Source organism: Maniola jurtina, chromosome 24 (assembly GCF_905333055.1).
Source record: "Maniola jurtina chromosome 24, ilManJurt1.1, whole genome shotgun sequence".
NCBI classification, from domain to species: Eukaryota; Metazoa; Arthropoda; class Insecta; order Lepidoptera; family Nymphalidae; genus Maniola; species Maniola jurtina.
In genome coordinates, this window is record NC_060052.1 from 898,642 (window position 1) to 917,666 (window position 19,025).

At 36.6% G+C, this 19,025-nt stretch overlaps 1 protein-coding gene across 1 annotated transcript in view; it reads right to left on the reverse strand.

Annotated features, from left to right (window-relative positions):
- Positions 1-18,617, reverse strand: part of LOC123877760 (homeobox protein BarH-like 1b) — a 96,094-nt gene extending 77,477 nt beyond the window's left edge. Inside the window, exon 1 of the mRNA XM_045924637.1 lies at positions 18,034-18,617. Within this exon, the coding sequence (XP_045780593.1) occupies positions 18,034-18,553 (520 nt within the window). The 5' untranslated portion in view covers positions 18,554-18,617. The remainder of the gene's footprint in view (positions 1-18,033) is intronic.
- Positions 18,618-19,025: the final 408 nt, after the last annotated feature.

Consider the following 19,025-nt stretch of genomic DNA (forward strand, 5'->3'; position numbering starts at 1 on the left):
ATTAAAAAAAACCGTCAATCAATTTCATACTGGTCGGTTCACCGCGCGTGACGCCTTCAGTGTGAAGCGCCAAGTTTCCAGTCGATTAGTCAACTCGGATTAAAACAACAATAGGGTATATTTATAGCAAGTAGCTGTTGTTTGGAGCAAATCGACGCCATTGTGCCTACTGACTGCCTGTATTAATAGCTAAGTACGTTCATTACTTTTTGGTTTATATTTGTTACTTTAGTAAATATGTTTTTAAAATTTATTTATAGACTAGCGCTTGGCTGCAATCAGACCTGCTAGCAAGTGATGATGCAGCCTAAGATGGAGCGCGCTTGCCTAGAAGTTGTCTATTCACTCCTGACTTGAAGTAACCCATATTAAAATTGGAGGGAAAACTGATGCCGGAAAGGCGTTCTATATGCTTGGGGTTCGAATTAGAAACGAGGAAGCAAATCGCTTCGTACGAGTCCGTGGAATTTCGTAGTGGTCAACAATATTATGGCTACAAAAAATTCAAATACAAGTTAGCCCTTGACTTGATTGCAATCTGACCGGGTGGACGGTGTTAAGTGATGATGCAGTCTAAGAAGAAAGCGGGCTAACGTGGATGGGGTATGACAGTCTTTATTAAACCGATACCATACCCTTTTGGTTTCTACACGGCATTGTACCGGAACGCTAAAATGCTTGGCGGCACGGCTTTGCCGGTAGGGTGGTAACTAGCCACGGCCGAAGCCTTTTACCAGACCAGACCAGAAATTTAGAAATTATAAAGTTCCAAACCCCTGACGATATAAAGCGGTTGGCGGGAAGTGGCTGGATGAGGAAGGCTGAGGACCGGTGTGTCTAGTGGGAGATTTTTAACCTATTCGATCGCGTAAAAGTTAACTGCGTTTTGTATGGAATTGAAACAGCGCCATCTTCTTGTCACTAGATGGCGCTGCTTCAATTCCATACAAAACGCAGTTAACTTTTACGCGATCGAATAGGTTAAAAAATCTCCCACTAGGCACACGGGTGTGGTGGCGCTCTATAGGGAAGGCCTATGTCCAACAGTGGACATCCACAGGCTGATGATGATGATGATGAAACCTCTACCGAGAATCGAACCCGGGATCTACTAATAATACCACAGCGATAGGGAGGTAGACAGGTAGATGTATAAATTGAGCTATCACCCAAATTAGGCCATACCTCTGTCAAATATTTAAATTGCCCCCGCGGCTTCCTCCTCTCAAATTGAATGCGGTTAGCCATCATGCTACGATGACGCAACAGCCAGGCTTCCAGCTGCCTAGTGCCTACCACAGGCGCAGCTTCGCCAATTGCTTCAATGGTGTATTTATTTTTGCAACTAAACACTTCGCATTCGCAATTTGTGTTAAGTTTTGAAATGAATCTATTAACACTTAGGCGCCGTCTTCACGGGCGAGAGTATCGCGGCGATATTGTATGGAAATAGGCGTTACCTACCTTGGGGAATAGAATAGAAAAAGTGTAAATTAAAAATTTATAACACCCCCGACAAGTGAAGGTTACAGTTACTAGAAAAAAGCTGATAACTTTCAAATTGCTGAACCGATTTTCTTGGATTATAGCTAAGAACACTCTCGATCAAGCCACCTTTCAAACAAAAAAAAACTAAATTAAAATCGGTTCATTAGTTTAGGAGCTCCGGTGGCACAGACAGATACACACGTCACTTATAACCACCCCTCTTTTTGGGGCGGGGGTTAAAAAGAATCTATACCTACCTAAGTATCTCTTAATACTTAGGTAAGTATAGATTCTTTTCTATTACTATAGTAGGTAAGTAGAGGTAGTGATACCTCATAGTTTTAGCCAAAGGTTTTCAGCTTTCCAGGATTTTTTACATCGCTACTTACATAATTTAGCTCATAGTTTCACCTAAAGAATTGCCTGCCTGAGAAGCTGGAAGAGATTGCTCTAAGCAATAAGGCCGCCTTTGCACACAATTGTTTTTTCTGTTTTTCTTCTTTCTGTGTTGTGTTTCTTTTCATGTCTTTTTGTGTGCAATAAAGTCTTTCTATCTATCTATCTAAACTTATCTTTATGGAATTCCTCAAAATAACTGTAGGTATATACTTTCTATCAGAAAACCCATTATATCAATGGAAAACCATAAATTTCCATTCCCAAGCGTTGCGTTTAACACATCAATAATTCAATACACATAAAAGATAATTTTTCACGACTTCAAGACGATTCGACTCGGAATTCAATTGTATACCAACTTTTGTTCGATTCAAACCGCACTCCCCTTTTATTGGCCGCCATTTTTGTAAACAATCACATCCCAATAAGAAAATGAATCGTGCAGTGAACTCGGTGTGCCATCTGCTTAATTAATCCATGCGAATTTTACTTTTATACCCATTTCTATAGGGAGTATATTTGAGTGTGAGAAATATGCAGTTTTAAAACGCTCCATAAGCTAGGGTTGTCAACTATAGGCTAGTCTACTTAAACAATATTTTTGAAGAAAAACAAATTATAAAAAATATATAAATATACCTACTTTATATTAGTTCTTATATTTATTTGTATGTATGCGTATCTAAGAGCACCATATTAGCGGAATAAAAAACTTAATCATATCTAAACTATTCTAAATCTAAACACGCCGCCTATTTTCCTGCGCCTTTTATTATAGCTACGTTATTATGAGCGAGACAGTACGAGTGTTGTACTTGGTTTTAAATCTTAACTATAAGCAATAAGGTCTATATTTCATTGGTATACATTCGGTTTTAGCCGGCGTTTTAGGTTGCACTTATCTGAGCAAACGAATTTTGCCAATGCGACTTATAACAGTGGTACCTACTACACTTTTTTTTTTTCTCTCTCTTCTGGCTTTACAAAGATTAGCCAATGTCAAGCTTGTAGTTATTTGTAACAAGTTAATTAAAATATACAAGTATGGACCCCGTCTGTGCCGGCGCTCGCCGACACACGCACGGCACCCCCCCAGTCAGTTTTAACAAAAAAACACTCCAAAAAGGCAGAGCACGCCCGCCAGCTAACACCAACACAGACGAAGTCCCTACTACACTTGTATATAGGTAGAGTCGTTTTACGTCTCCAAAAAAAGTTGGCAGCCCTACCTGTGACCCATATTGCAATTTAATTATAATGTATTGAATGAAAAACAGTTCGCGTGTTTTAATAATGGCGGAATAAGTCGTGATGTGCGAATGAAAGGAATTTATTATGTTTTTGGAAAGTGAAGACGCCATAGTCCTTTGATTGGCCTCGAGTCGTAATTGTGTGAAATTCCAATAAAAACCACTTATTTCTTTAATTGAAACTTTTGTAGTTCATGATAATAACCAAAGTATTGTTACGAAATTAATTTCGTTTTCGTGGGTTAATTTTTTTCGTATTATTCGCATTCCACAATTGTTATTGAGAGTAATTTAATTATTAGTAATTATTTGATCTTTTTACTATATTTATTGTGTTGAATGTATTGTGTCTACTGTGTACTTTACAAGTTTTAGGGTTCCGTACCTCAAAAGGAAAAACGGAACCCTTATAGGATCACTTTGTTCTGTCTGTCCGTCCGTCCGTCCGTCGTGTCTGTCAAGAAAACCTATAGGGTAGGTACCTACTTCCCGTTGATCTAGAATCATGAAATTTGGCAGGTAGGTAGGCCTTATAGCACAAGTAAAGGAATAAATCTGAAAACCGTGAATTTGTGGTTAATTTAAAAAAAAATGTGTTTGAATTTTCAAAGTAACAAAACTATACCAAGTGGGATATTATAATATGAAAGGGCTTTTTACCTGTTTATTCTAAAACAGATTTTTATGCATAATAGTTTTTGATTTATCGTACAAAATGTGAAAAAAAAACCCAGAGTACGGATCCCTCAGTGCGCGAGTCCAACTCGCACTTGGCCGATTTATTTAAAAATAGAGTATGGAAACATCGATGGGAATGATGCAATTGTGGGGTTTTTTTAAATTTTAAGTTATCGTTAGGTAAGTAGGTAATATTATAGGTGTAGAAACTAGGCTTCCCGAGCGAATCCGGCGTCAGCTGGTATACCTACATAGACGAGTATTTATTATACATATATACCTACCTACATGGAAGTTAAGTTAACGCCTCCATTAAAAAAAAATCAAAATAGAATCCAAAAACTAACACACCTTTAACGAAAAGCTCACAAACCGACTCTAAAAGCCCGTAATTGCTCGAAACGGTCAAATCGATAAAAAACAAATCGATTGTGCATCGATTAACTTATCTGAATCAATATCGAGTATTATTAGAAAGGTGTGAAACTTAATGGGTATTTTTTTTTGTTTTATTATTCGCCTTAATGGCTGAAGCAGTCTTTGCAGTTATTTAATTAACTAATAGGTAGATTTTGTGGGTTAATGAATAATAGTTCTCTTGACCGAATTTCGGCCATGGTACCTTTTTTTTGTTTTCGTGAGCTGAACCGATTTTTTTGGATTAGGTATAGCTAAGAACACTCTCGATCAAGCCACCTTTCAAACAAAAAAAACGAAATTAAAATCGGTTCATTAGTTTAGGCGCTACGATGTCATAGACAGATACACATATACACAGATACACACGTCAAACTTATAACACCCCTCTTTTTGGATCGGGGGTTAAAAAGAGGCTAAAAATACCGTGGTGGTCTTAAATTCATTGAAGACTTGAAGCGTAATGCGGGTAACGAATCAACAAACACACATACGCTAATTTAGGTATCTCAAAAACAAAGGGCTGCCGCTTACAAATTTCGGGCGAAATAACACGTTTTCCTTTTTTTTTTTAAAAAAACAGTGCCCTATAATTCGCCGCCCGGGGTGTCCAAATGTGGGGTTATTAAATAATGAACCAACGCCCGTAATATCATACAATACGCTCGATACACGAGAGTGCACCCAAATTGATTTAGGGCTGTTGTTATTTTGGTATCGGCTTTAGACTTAATATACCTACTTTATTCAAAATTTATTTTAAACATCAGCCTAAAAAGTTAGGTACCATTTAGGTAAAAGAGACTCTTATTATGATTATTTTTCAATAATCCATACTTAATATTATAAATCCGAAAGTGTGTCTGTCTGTCTGTCAACTAGCTTCTCACATCACAACAGTTTAACCAATTTTGATGTTTGGTACAAAAATAGCTAACTTAATTAGCGAAATAGGCTACTTTTTATCCCGGAAAATCAAAGAGTTCCCACGGGAGTTTTAAAAGCCCATTCGATCAACCGATTTATAAGAACTTTGGTGCAGAGGTTTCTAGAAATTGATATAGACAACTTTTATCCCGGAAAATCAAATAGTTGCCACGGAATTTTTAATAAACCGAAATCCACATAGGCGAAATCGGGCATTTCGGGTATAAACAACGGAGAGATAATGCGATATCTAAACAAGTTAAAGATTTAGGTAGATCAACAAAAAGTCAGTGTAATATTTTGTTTGTATTGAGAAGAGAGTGAAAAGTGTAGCTTTAAAAGCGTGCACTGTGTTCAGTCGAATGCGTTGTGTCATCATAAGCTATCACAGATGTAAGATAGGAGCCGATGAAGGTGCACCGAATAATATAATTAAATTAATCGAATACGACACCTGCCTCGCTCTTATGCCTTAGGAGTGAGGGAGAAGGTTGTATGCATTTAATTCTTAAAGATTTTAAGATTTGGATGAAATGGACCTTGGGCAGATTTTGATGGCTTCCATTATTTAATTAGAGTTCTGACAGTTATTAGCCACGATGAAACAAAAGTGGCATTGAACCGATTTTGACGGGATTTTCTATATTATACATAGGCTACTTTTTTAACCGACTTTCAAAAAGGGAGTTGTGTTTTTCTACCTATGTACACCGAAATCGCCGAGATTTCTGAACCGATTTGCGTCATTTCTTTTTTAATCGATAGAGGAATTTTGCGACATTGTTTCATAAAAGATTTGGAGTCCAACTCCTCAATCCTGATGCTGCAGGGGATCTGACCAATCCACGCGGGCGAAGCTGTGGGCATCAGCTAGTTATAATATAACTGACATATCAACGCACAACTCAAACTGGTGGTTCTAGGCACTTGAGATTTTACATTGAGGATCTCTCTGTTAACAACATAGACCTCCACTGAGAAAGGATTTTCCGAAATTCCATTCGAACGATTGGTATGTGTTAGCTAATAGCTAGTCAATGACAAGTGTAAATTAAAAATTCATAACACCCCCGACAAGTGAAGGTTACAGTACTTAACTAGAAAAGAGCTGACAACTTTGGATTATAGCTAAGTACACTCTCGATCAAGCCACCTTTCAAACAAAAAAAAAAAAAAATTAAAATCGATTCATCGGTTTAGGAGCTACGATGCCACAGACACAGATACACACGTCAAACTTATGACACCCCTCTTTTTGGGTCGGGGGTTAATTAAAAAGGTACCTATTAAATTAATAACATTAACTTTTTTACCTAAGTAGGTAAGTAGATCTACTACTCGCTTAGCACTATTTTTATGTGAAACTATATTAAATTCATGTTTTCAGATTAAACCACATAATATAGATACCCCATCGATTGTTAATCTAATAAAATCATTCACAATCAATTAGTCAGCGATTTCTGAACGCAAAAGCACCCTGTATGCGTCCACAGACTAGAGAAAAATATAGACTTAAGAGTGTAGCCGAGTTGTTTGATACGTGCCAAAGCGCAATTATATTAGGTACCTACTGTGTTAATCACAAAACATAATGATTTCATTTTTGATATATTTTGGTACTTAATTAATGCTTGTTTTTTTTTACTTTGTATCTAACAATGAATTGTTTTTAACTTAATGACACAAATTGTTAATTTTTTAGAGAAAATCTGCAATTGTCCATATTTTTGTAATTAGCTTTTAAGAAATTTATTGTGACATTTCGCTGTAGATTTTCCTTTAATAAATAAAATAAAAAACAAAATATACCTAAAATAGGCTTTTTCATTTACGTTCTATTTTTCCTCTGACCTTTTAGGTTTTCCATTGGTACCATGGCCATGTTGTAACTGGTAAGTGCCTCCCACTAGAGATAGACATACGACACCCAACGAGTTGCAAGGAGCTGCTGGATTCAGGTAACGCAACACCGTGATGTGACTGTGTACTACTCGAGTACACAAATCTAACAATTCTAACCATCAAAAGTAGTAAAATCCATACTAATATTATAAATGCCAAAGTCTGTCTGTCTGTCTGTGTGCTACCTTTTCACGGCCCAACAGTTTAACCGATTCTGACGAAATTTGGTACAGTACAGGGTTAGCTTATATCCCGGGGATGGACATAGGCTACTTTTTATCCCGGAAAATCAAACAGTTCCCACGGGATCTTTGAAAACTTAAATCCACGAGAATGAAGTCGCGCGGGCATCCTCTAGTAGTACCTATTTTTAACCCCCGACCCAAAAAGAGGGGTGTTATAAGTTTGACGTGTGTATCTGTGTATCTGTGTATCTGTGTATCTGTGTATCTGTGTATCTGTGTATCTGTGTATCTGTCTGTGGCCTCGTAGCGCCTAAACGAATGGACCGATTTTAATTTAGTTTTTTTTGTTTGAAAGGTGGCTTGATCGAGAGTGTTCTTAGCTATAATCCAAAAAAATTGGTTCAGCCGTTTGGAAGTTATCAGCTCTTTTCTGGTTTTCTTATTACTTTTATCCCAGGACCACCAGAAGTTACGTATTTTCTGACACAGGAAATATGTACGATTGAGTAGTGTTAGTAAGTACTAAGAAAGCATGCCTAGCCTACGTGCTAGCTTGCTTGGACGGCCAATTTTCAGGTATCTGATAATCAAGGTACATAAAACCATTACTTACCTCACGTAAATTCTCCAAACTGATTTTTACGTATATTTTAGGCAATATCCTTAAAAATATGTCGCCAATACTCCCAGACACTTCCCGCGTCGGCCGTATTGCTTTGCAGACGCTTTAAAGCTCCCAAAATAAGTAAATACTTAACTGCACGTAAATTCTGATGCTTCATTTTTATATATGTCCACCAGACAACTATTTTAAAACCTTTTACAAGAAGACAGACCGATCCAGAGGGCCAATCATCCCCTAAATTCAATTTTAATGCCTCTGTGGGTTTGAGCGCGAGGGCATCATTATCTACGCGCATGAGATTGAGTAAGACATGTATTAGGATATATTGACTTCTCTCTCACTCTCTTATAGTTTACTTATGTCAATTAATTATTAATATTTAAAAAAAAACAGCTAAAAATTAAAAAAATTGGAGAATTCACGTGAGGTAAGTAATGTTTTTATGTACCTTAATTACCTGATACCTGAAAATTGGCCGTCTAAGCAAGCTAGCAGGTCTGTAGGCATGCGTTCTTAGTACATACTAACACTACTCAATCGTCCACATTTCGTTCGTCAGAAAATACGTGACGGCTGGTGGCCCTGGGATCTTTCACTATTGTAACAGAGGTTCATAATATTATGTCAATTGGCAAATGTCAAGCTGTCAATATGGACGTTGCTTAGATACATAATTATTTATTTGAAAATAATGTTTTGGAAAACTCCGATACTTTGGATCGTAGGCGCGGAGTTTCTAATTTATAAAATATTATAATCACAGTTAAACGAGAAATCATCAATTCAATTATAATATCCAACAGTCAACCAAAGGCCACGAACAATCGACCCAAACCCAAACCATAGTCAAACTATTTTTAGAGTTCAGTAGGTATCTGTAGAAAAAAAAAAGATGTAGCCTCGACTGTTTTAGTCGCGTAGGTGTGCATGGCACCATTAAATATCGTAGGAGGCGATGACCCTCCGCGCGGCTGAGGTTCCCGCATCGTAGTCGCTTTGTCACGCAGGTTTGGATGATGCATTAGGCGCACCTTCTTTATATTTTATCTGCTTGAACTCAGCTTATTTATTTTGACAAAATACGTTAAAAATTCATCATCATTAGGATCAACCCATCGCCGGCTCACTACTGAGCACAAGTCTCCTCTCAGAATGAGAAGCTACCACACTGGCCAAGCACGTATTGGCACACCTCACGCACCTTTGAGGGAGCATTATGGCCAACTTTTAAGCATGCAGGTTTCCTGACGGTGTTTTCCTTCACCACTTCGTTGTCTGTCTGTGTGTCATCTTTCAAGAGAATCAAAACTTATAAATTGGGTACTTCCCGTTTACGTAGAATCATGAAAAGCAGGTAGCAATATCTTATAGGCCAAGCACTCTACTCCTGTGGCCCAAGTAAAGAGAAAAATCCGACAACTGAATTGTCATTACATAAAAAAAAACTTGTACGGAACTCTTCATGTGTGAGGCAGACTCGCACTTGACCGGTTTTTGAAAGTTATGTCAAATAAAAATTTTACATGCAATAACAAACAAAATGAAATACAAGCCACTTTATTCCTTATTTCATGGGGTGAAAGTCGATTTCAATTTAATCGTAGGTATATCTTGAAAAGCTATTATACGACTACGTAAAATGGGTACATTTTTAAAGCAACGACATGTTAGAAACAGATATTTCGTTTTGGTCATGTTAAACTATGTGAGTCATTCAGATAATTCTTGATTTAGTGATGTTCGGTCAAAAATATTTCATGGAACGTATAATTAACATAACATTGATGTTACTTTTGAAGAGATATTAGCTGCCTTATTGGATTTATATTATTATAGAAATTGGGTTTTAGAATGGCACAAATAAACGGTAATTTATGAATAAAAGTTTAAAAAGCGTGAAATAAAAATTAAATTAAAAATTTAAAAAACCCCCGACACATAAACCTCTAAAAAGTAAAAAAATAATAGGTAAGTATGTATGGGCCCTTTAAGAATAGTATAAATAGTAAAGGTTTTATCCAAGCGTTCGTTGCGTCGGGGGACCGCTAAAGACTATTCTTTCTACAACAGATGACTTTCATAGTTTATGATAGGTAGCGGTCCCCTGGCGCAACGAACGCTTGGATAAAAACTTTACTATTTATACTATTCTTAAAGGGCCCATACATACTTACCTATTATTTTTTTACTTTTTAGAGGTTTATGTGTCGGGGGTTTTTTAAATTTTTAATTTAATTTTTATGAATAAATTATTTGAATTTGAGTTTGTTAAACTACTTATACCAATTTAATGTAATTTCACTGTTCAGGAATAACAATGTAAGACTGCTGTTGAAAGAAGCTATTTGTTTTGTTGCAAGTAGCTTCTCCCAGAAGGCTTCACATTCTGGTGCGTTCCCGTCTATTTTTATCCTTCAGTCTGAGAACGCACCTACGTTTATAATAGCAGGAGCTTTTTGCCGCCAACTTTTTTCTTTTTTTCCTTTTTTTCGTATCATAATGGGGGTAATACAAACGCGCCGGCTCTGACACCTTGGACCCCACAGGAGGTTGTGTTTGTGGGTAATAAAATATAATAATACGGACGCTTGCGGGTGAGACTGGCTATTGAGTATGAGCTATAGCTTAAATGGGTTAATGTGGCTAATTCTGTTGTACAGTCTCTAAACTAGACTAAAATGTAAGGGTTCCTTTTTCGTTTTGAAGTACGGAACCCTAAAAAAAACCGGCCAAGTGCGAATCAGTCTCGCGCACTGAGGGTTCCGTACTCGGGTATTTTGGGATACATCAAAAACTATTATGCATAAAAATAAATTAAAATCTGTTTTAGAATGTAGGTACAGGTAAAGCCCTTTCATAAATGATACCCAACTTGCTATAGTTATCTTACTTTGAAAATTGAAACACATTTTTTTTACATTATATAACCACAAATTCGCGCTTTTCAGATTTATTCCTGTATTTGTACTATAAGACCTATCTACCTGCCCAATTTCATGATTCTAGGTCATCGGAAGTACCCTATAGGTTTCTTGACAGACACGACGGACAGACAGACAGACAACAAAGTGATCTTAGAAGGGTTCCGTTTTTCCTTTTGAGGTAAGGAACTCTAAAAAACATTAAAATACAATAATATTTACTAAACAAATAAAATACCTAGGTAGATGGGTAGGTAGGTAGGTACCTATCTTAATAAAATGATATAAGCGCCTACCTAAATACTAATGAAAAGTTCAAACAGTACTTAAAAGTAGATTTTAGTAGGCTATGGGCTGTGATTTTTTTTAAACAAAGAATATTAGTCATTTTAATCATGACTAACATTCCCCTTTCCCCTCCAACTAAGCGTTAAGCTTGTGCTATAGGAGTGGGAACGACAATAGTGCATGGGGTGGAGTTTGAACCTCCGACCTTTTGGATTTCAGTCCGCTCCTATAACCGTTGAGCTATTGAGGATATTGGACTATAGACTATGTATTAATATTATACTATGCATCTACATAAAATCTCAATGTAGGCAATGTAGGTGCATAATGAATTATGCATTTAGCAACTATGAATACATAAGTACCTAAGTACTAAATAGCTAGGCTACCTACTCAACTAAATTGCAAGCTAATCAGCAAAACGCAGCGGAATATTACAATTCACAAATGATTACAACCGAGATGACATCTCGTCTCGTACAAACTAATCACCGCTAACTATCCTTAACTACGCGTGATGGTAAGTGGTGACACAAATGCTCGTGTTATGACCTTGTTGTATGTATGTACCTATGGTAGGTATAGTTGCTTTTCCTTACTTTGCTTATGTGCTTTATAAGAAAATCAGAAATGAGGAGATCCGTAGGGGAACCAGAGTAACTGGCCTATAGCTCCTGTCTGTCAAGAGACCTATAGGGTACTTCCCGATGACCTAGAATCATGAAATTTGGCAGGTAGGTAGGTCTTATAGCAAAAAAAAAATTAAAATATGTTTCAATTTTCAAAGTAAGATAACTATACCAAATGGGGTAATCACATAAAAGGGCTTTACCTGTACATTCTAAAACAGATTTTTATTTATTTTTATGCATACCTAATAGTTTTTGATTTATCGTGTAAAATGTTGGAAAAAATGCCCGAGTACGGAACCCTCAGTGCGCGAGTCTGACTCGCACTTGGCCGGTTTTTTCCTCTGAGTATGGAACCCTAAAAACCGATAGACGTTGGGGTACGACATATCACTAGGTAGTACATAGGTATACCTACTAACTTCTTTCCGATAGAGATATACTTACCTACTATAAAATAGAATATAATATAAGTAATACGAACCTAAGTAAAATATAACCACACATCCGTACAACCTACATCCATACTATCTATACTAATAAATAAAATTGGAGTGTCTGTGTCTCAACCGCTGAACCGATTTTAGTGAAATTTTGTACACACTTAGGACACATTCCGGGGAAGGACATAGGCTACTTTTTATCCCGGAAAAACAAACAGTTCCCGCGGGATTCCTAAATACTCATCCGCTTGATCGATTTGTATTTTCGGTACCGAGGTAGCTTGCGTCCCTGTAATTGACATAGGCAACTTTTTATCCCGGAAAATCTAATAGTTCCCACGGGATCTTTAAAAAACTAAATCCACGCGGACGAAGTCGCGGGCATCGTCTAGTAAATAATAAATAATTGTAGTTGTATAGTTTCTAATGCAGCAAGTAAATAATATAGATATCACCCAACAATAATCTCTAATGCAACGCGCAGGGGATGGTGAAAAAATATTATTTCCGTTCATAAACTAGAAATGACTTCCTCAATCAAGCGCTCCGCGCGCCAATGACAAATGACTTAGATATATTATGTTAATCTTGTAGCATATGGGGCATATGTGGGGCATAGACAATTCCCGCCTTTCTTTCCGCACCCTTAGTACGAGTATTTATTATAAAGTTATCGAAAACGAAATTCGATTTCGAGTTCTGCCATAGTTATCCATACAGCCAACGCCACTTGCAAAATGTTTATGACAAAAATATCAGTAGTACAGAATGTGAGTAGGTACGTCAAAAGTATTTGTTTATTTTCTATTTTTTTACTAAAATAAGAAGCTTTACAGGAAAAGTATTATTTCCGCTCATAAACTAGAAATTTTAATGACTTCCTCAATCAACTCTACCGTCAGTAACAAATGACTGGAAGTCTAATTTGTTAATCTCTTATATGCATTTCTCGTCTTTCTTTTTATGACGAGTTTATAATACTCGTATGTAGTTATCGCAAAAGAAATTCGATGTCGCGTACCTCCGGTGTTTATAGCTTTAAATCAAAAAAAATCGGTTAATTATGTACTTATACAAAATACGGAAATATCTCTTAGTTAAAGTGCCAACTGATATTAATTACCTACATATGAGTTTAAATACTAAGTGATTGGTTTTCGACATAAAGTTGTACGTGTATTTTTAATTATGAAGATGCTTTTCAGTATACAGCCGTAGTTCCGGTCCATTCATAATGTCGAATTCACAAAACGATCCAAGTTTTCGAGATGATCAAACTTGTACTAGACCAATTTACTGACATCTATTCGAATTTTGAATAGCTATAGTTAATGGATAGTGATGTCTTCTTTTGTACCATCGAGAATAGATTTTTTTTTTGCATTTTTTTGGCAAAGGCCGTGTAAATTACGCTAATATTTTTTTTCGAAAGGGACGGCTGAATGACTGCGTGTAACTTTTGGGGTCTTTAAGGGCTCATTGATTTGCTCTGTTAGATTATTAAGTGGTTAATTTTTATAAATGTCAGCCATTGTGACGTGGGGAGTTAATTTAAAATACATTTGTTGGTGAGAAATGGTGAGAGCCCTATTTATTGTAGATGCTACGGGCCAAGTTGCAGGGTAGGCAAAGTTGAATTAGGTACCTAAGTTTACCAGATGTCTTTGCCAGTGCACTATCAATTTAGCTGATATTTAATTATTATTGTATTTGCAAAAAAAATGTGTAATTATTAAGTTACTAGATGATGCCCGCGACTTCGTCCGCATGAATTCAGGATTTTTTAAATCCCGGGGGAACTCTTTGCTTATGCCGGGATAAAAAGTCTGCCAATTTCCAGGACGCAAGCTACCTCTAGACCAAACATATAAATCGGTTAAACGGGTGGACCTTTGAGAATCCCGTGGGAACTCTTTGATTTTCCGGGATAAAAAGAAATGTCCTTCGCCGGGATGTAATCTAGCTTTGTACTCTGTGTCTGTCTGTTTTATCAAAATCGGTTAAACTGTTAGGCCTAGAAAAGCTAGCAGACAAACACACTTACGGATTTATTAATATTATCTGCTATCTTTACCCAAAATGTATATTCTTTTTTCTATAGCTTACTTAGGTAGATAGAGTTTTACCAATAAATAAATGAATCAGTAAGATAGTGGTCTAGGTAGGTAAGATAGAGTTAGAGCTACTGGAGGCCTTATCTAGGCTTTCTTTTTTGTCTCTACATAAGGATAGCTAGCTATTTCTAGCTTGATATTTTCTCTATTTAGGTTCTTGATTCTTGCATAGTAAGTATAAATAGAGTATTTTAATTATTACACTGATATGTAATAATAGTTATCTGATAAGCGCATGTTTGCATCGGCCAAATTAATTGAATTCATTTATAATATACTTATGTACCTACCTATCTACTTAGCTTTTAATAAGGTTTAAAAACTAACCATGGCTATTTGAGGTATGTAGAGTAGGTATAATAGGTAGACACGTATTGATTTTCACTTGAAAGGACGTAAGTAGGAAGTCCAGCAAAACGCGTGCAAAAATATTATGAAACACAAGATCAATCAGTTAAATCGATTAAATTATTACCAATCGTAAATCTAAAAAAACATCATGATTCATGACGCAAGTTTTCAAAACCGATCATTACGCCTATAAGTATATAAAACCTACGTCACAATCACCGAAATTGATGACAATTAAACAAAAAAACACGCACAAATATAATAACAGAGAACGGTGAAGGCAGATGCGCCATTCAGGGATATTTCAATTATCCAAGCACCGCACTGTAATCATGACATAATCACCTATTCCGTAATATTACCAATGTTAACATCGCTTCGATCACCAATGAGTGTTATCGCAGGGTAATCGGCGGTTCTTTACAATGGCAACATTGTCTTCGCAGCTTATACAATGGAGAGTTTCATTTTTATTTTGAAATTAGTCTTATTACTTGTTTAAGGGAGGGTACCAACCTACCTATAGCATTTTTTAATATCAGGTATTTATTTTTTCGGTTCTCTACATTAAGTATCATACGTAGGTAGTAGGTACCTACAGCTCAAATTGCTGCTAGGTAGTATTGTATAGGAAGTGAATGGATTTTGGTCTCTGAAATTAGCATGGTGATCGCTTAGGGTATGGTTAAGAAATTTCAAGTTCTTCTGAAACCGCATTTTACCTAAATTGGTACCTAACAATATTTTTCAGCGATGATTTAACTAATTATTTACAAAATTACAAACACCGAACTGTAATCATGACACAATATTAATTTGATGACTTTTTTTTTTTTTATTGAAAATATTACAATAAAACTTAAAGCTAGCCTTATCTAATTACTATACAAATCATGCCCGCGTGGAATGGTGCCAAGAATACTGGCTGCATTTCCGCGTTGGACAGCCAGGCTGATCCGTTGCGCAAAAAAAAAAATATGATGACTATAATATGTAACTTTGCCTGAAATCATTATTTTCAAACTTTTACTCATAAACAATTAGGTAGATATGTACCTACTTACCTATTTATAATTTCATATTTCATTTCATAATGATTTCTTTTTTAATTCCAAGTACCTACCTACTTACCTACTTGGAATTAAAAAAGTTACCAAGTAACGATTACAAAATACGAATATGTACAGCATGTACATAGAAAGGGTATTGATTTGTACCTAAAAAATAGGCCCGGGCTTAATTTTTCTCAAAATTTGTTGTTTATTGATTTTCTTGCCCAGGCAAGCATAAATACTTACCTATGTCCAGCAGTGGACGCAAACAATCTGATGGTTCACAATAATTTGATACGAATAATCTTTAAAATATTGTTTCTAGACATAGATACTTTGTAGGTACCTACCTATATGAATAAGAGATAGGTAGGTACCTACCTAAGTTATTTAAAGGAATATGGGTACCCAAACATGCAATTTACAAGTGCTCTTTTAATTGGTAAAAGGTTTAATTATTCATAATTTTTGATCACTAAATTATTACTATTGATCGCAGATAACAAAAGAGATATAGTATCCAAATAGGTGTGTAAATGAGTAAGTAGATAGCTAGATAGGTAGATAGGTACTTAGGTTCAATAAAAGCCTGTAATTTAGTTCAGAAAATCGCCACTAACTATAACAAGTGTAGCAATTTAGTGTTTACTGACAGCCCGTAATATAATTTTGATGACTTCAATCAAATACCTAATGCGTTCCGTCACCATTATTGTCATAGGTTTGGTATTAGGTATTTTGTGGGTGCATTGTTTAAATGCAGATTAGATCGTTGCAACCTAAAGGAGTGCCTTGAAATGAGTACTTCTAAAAGCTACGTAGCCTACTACCTAACTAAGTATTAAGTATGTTAGCACACCAAATGTGCCTCACGCATTATTCAATAGGTGATCAAATCATTTATTTCAAAATATTATGGCAACTTTGTAGGTAGGTACTTACCTACACTTTTGTTAGTCGTTCTTATGAAGAATCGTAAGCAACGTCTTTTTCTTGGCTCTTAAAATGTTTGGTTTTAAAATTCAAGAGATTTCTTTAAAAACACCTAGTATTTACCTAAATTAAAAACTAAAGAGTTCCAAAATAGGTAGGTATGAGCCCTGAGCCGAGGAGAAGCTTATATGAAGCTTACATCTAACTCAGCCGGTCGAAACAATTGAAGAATTTTTTTATTGACCAATGTTTATTTTAAAAGTACTTAGCTGTACCCAGCATGTGTTGCAATGCCACCATTTTATATGTTCCACGATTCCAATTAGGTACCTATATTATGTCAGCTACTATAAAAATATCTACCCATAGATTATTAAAAATCCTGGAAATATGGTCTCACATCTACAGAAGTTGGCAATGAGAAGTTCCTACCAGGTCTTCATAAAATTAGGTCTAATATTTCAACTTGTTGGAAAACTATGTACCTACTACTGTCAGGTACCTACTTACCTACTAAGTAATTGGAAAAATAGGATTCAGGTTAGGCGACTTGTAAAATTGTGTACCTACCGTCCAACTAATCAAATCAGTAAATCAGTAGTTTTTAATCAGACGTCAAAACACACGCTTTTTTGCGAGCTTCTATGAAATACTGGATTTTGACCTGCTTTTTACTTTAATCGATAATTTAAAAACTACGTGGATTTTACGTACTTATTTAAGAAGACCCTATATATTTTAATTCACCAAGAAATGATTTCTTTTTGACATGGGAAACATTCCTATTAGGGCCTAATAAGTAGATATTGCCATATTTACCAAAATGTCAGGATTCTTTATTAGATTCATAAACACTAGACCAACAGGAAATAACTTTTGAAATAGATAGGTATTATTAGCTATTATTTATAATTTTTTTATTAGTTAGGATATTTTTAAAGGTGGGTTTCTGATTCCTAGACCTTTTTTTTTGGAAAACATTTACTCTATAGTCTCTATTCTCTATCATTGATAATAATTATGTTGTACGATGTTACATAATGTCTGCTAAGATATTAGGTAGGTGCATTAGAATAAAAGTTTATGTATAGATAGGCCTATATAAATGACAAATCTGGCAACTTTGCCACTTTTGAGAGCTAATAGCAAGCAATTTTCCGAATTATTGTCAAAGAATGAAAAAAATAAAGTGCTTTATTTAACTTATGTAAAAATTAAGTATAATTACCTAGTAGGTGAATTAAGTACGAGTAGGTATCTACCTAGTTAAAAGTTTCATTGAGGATTGACGGATCTAAGAAAGTGGACTGAAATAATTTTCACCGTCTAAATAAAAACATAAAACAGTCTCTACATTCCTAAACAAAATCCGACCAAACTTGTTTCCACAATTCCAAAGTCAGAAGACAATTAAAAACAACCACTTACCTCCACTTTCAGAAGTATTCGCCTCAAAAGTTTTGCTGGTCATATGAAACAGGGCATCTAAAGGTGTGTGAGGTGCATTGGACCCCCCTTGCGACACCCTTCTCGGCTCCGAACAGCAATCCGAAGCAGACGAGGACCTTTCAGACGCTGAATCGCAGCATTCCGCTGGCAATTCCCTCGGCCTTAGCAATCCCAAGGCTGCTAATCTCCAGCGTTCACCATCCAGCAAAGCAGCGCCGGCTAAACGCTGCAACCGCTGCAGTCTCTCAAAGCCTGACGCATCCCACGGCCTTACAATCCTCGGGGGCGTTCTCGGACTGTGCGAGAGAATGTCCAGTATAGAAAAACTCTTGACACCTTCACCACGGCGTTCCTCAACCGGTTCGGAAGCCATTTTCAACCGCTTCAGTGGCCTGAAATAGTCCTGAGGAGACGACGACCGCGACGGTGCCGGGGACGGGCGCCCCACACTGATGTCGTCCTCGGAACAGCTGTGCCCGGACATCGACTCCTCCTCCATTTTAGTTCACATACCACAGTCACTAACAATCTAAGGCTTAACGATAACACGGGATACGGTTGACGGTTCGACGCGCATCGGTCAACTGACGAGGTAAGTGACAGCCCTGGGTCGGGCGGCTGTTTGAGGCGTTGCTCTATCCATTTCCACCAATAGCAGAAGCCCATTTAACGTTCGGTTAAACCTGATTGGTCGGAGTTAACGCAATGGGTGTAGCGAGGGCTCACACTCGGCTATCCAATAAAACTTTTTAATCGTGCCCAGGATTGGGGGGCGAGATTCGTAGTGTGATTAATTTAGCTTTGTGAGGTGGTTTGTGAAGGGGGGAGCTGTTTAATTACCGGGATGAAGACGCGAGTCTAAGTACGGCTTTCAATTATTCAGCGTAGATAGGCTGGCGTTTGTCGTAGCGCTGGTTTACTTCATTTATAGTTCATCGGTTAATTGTCTAAATTCAGTAGTTGTCAGCCGT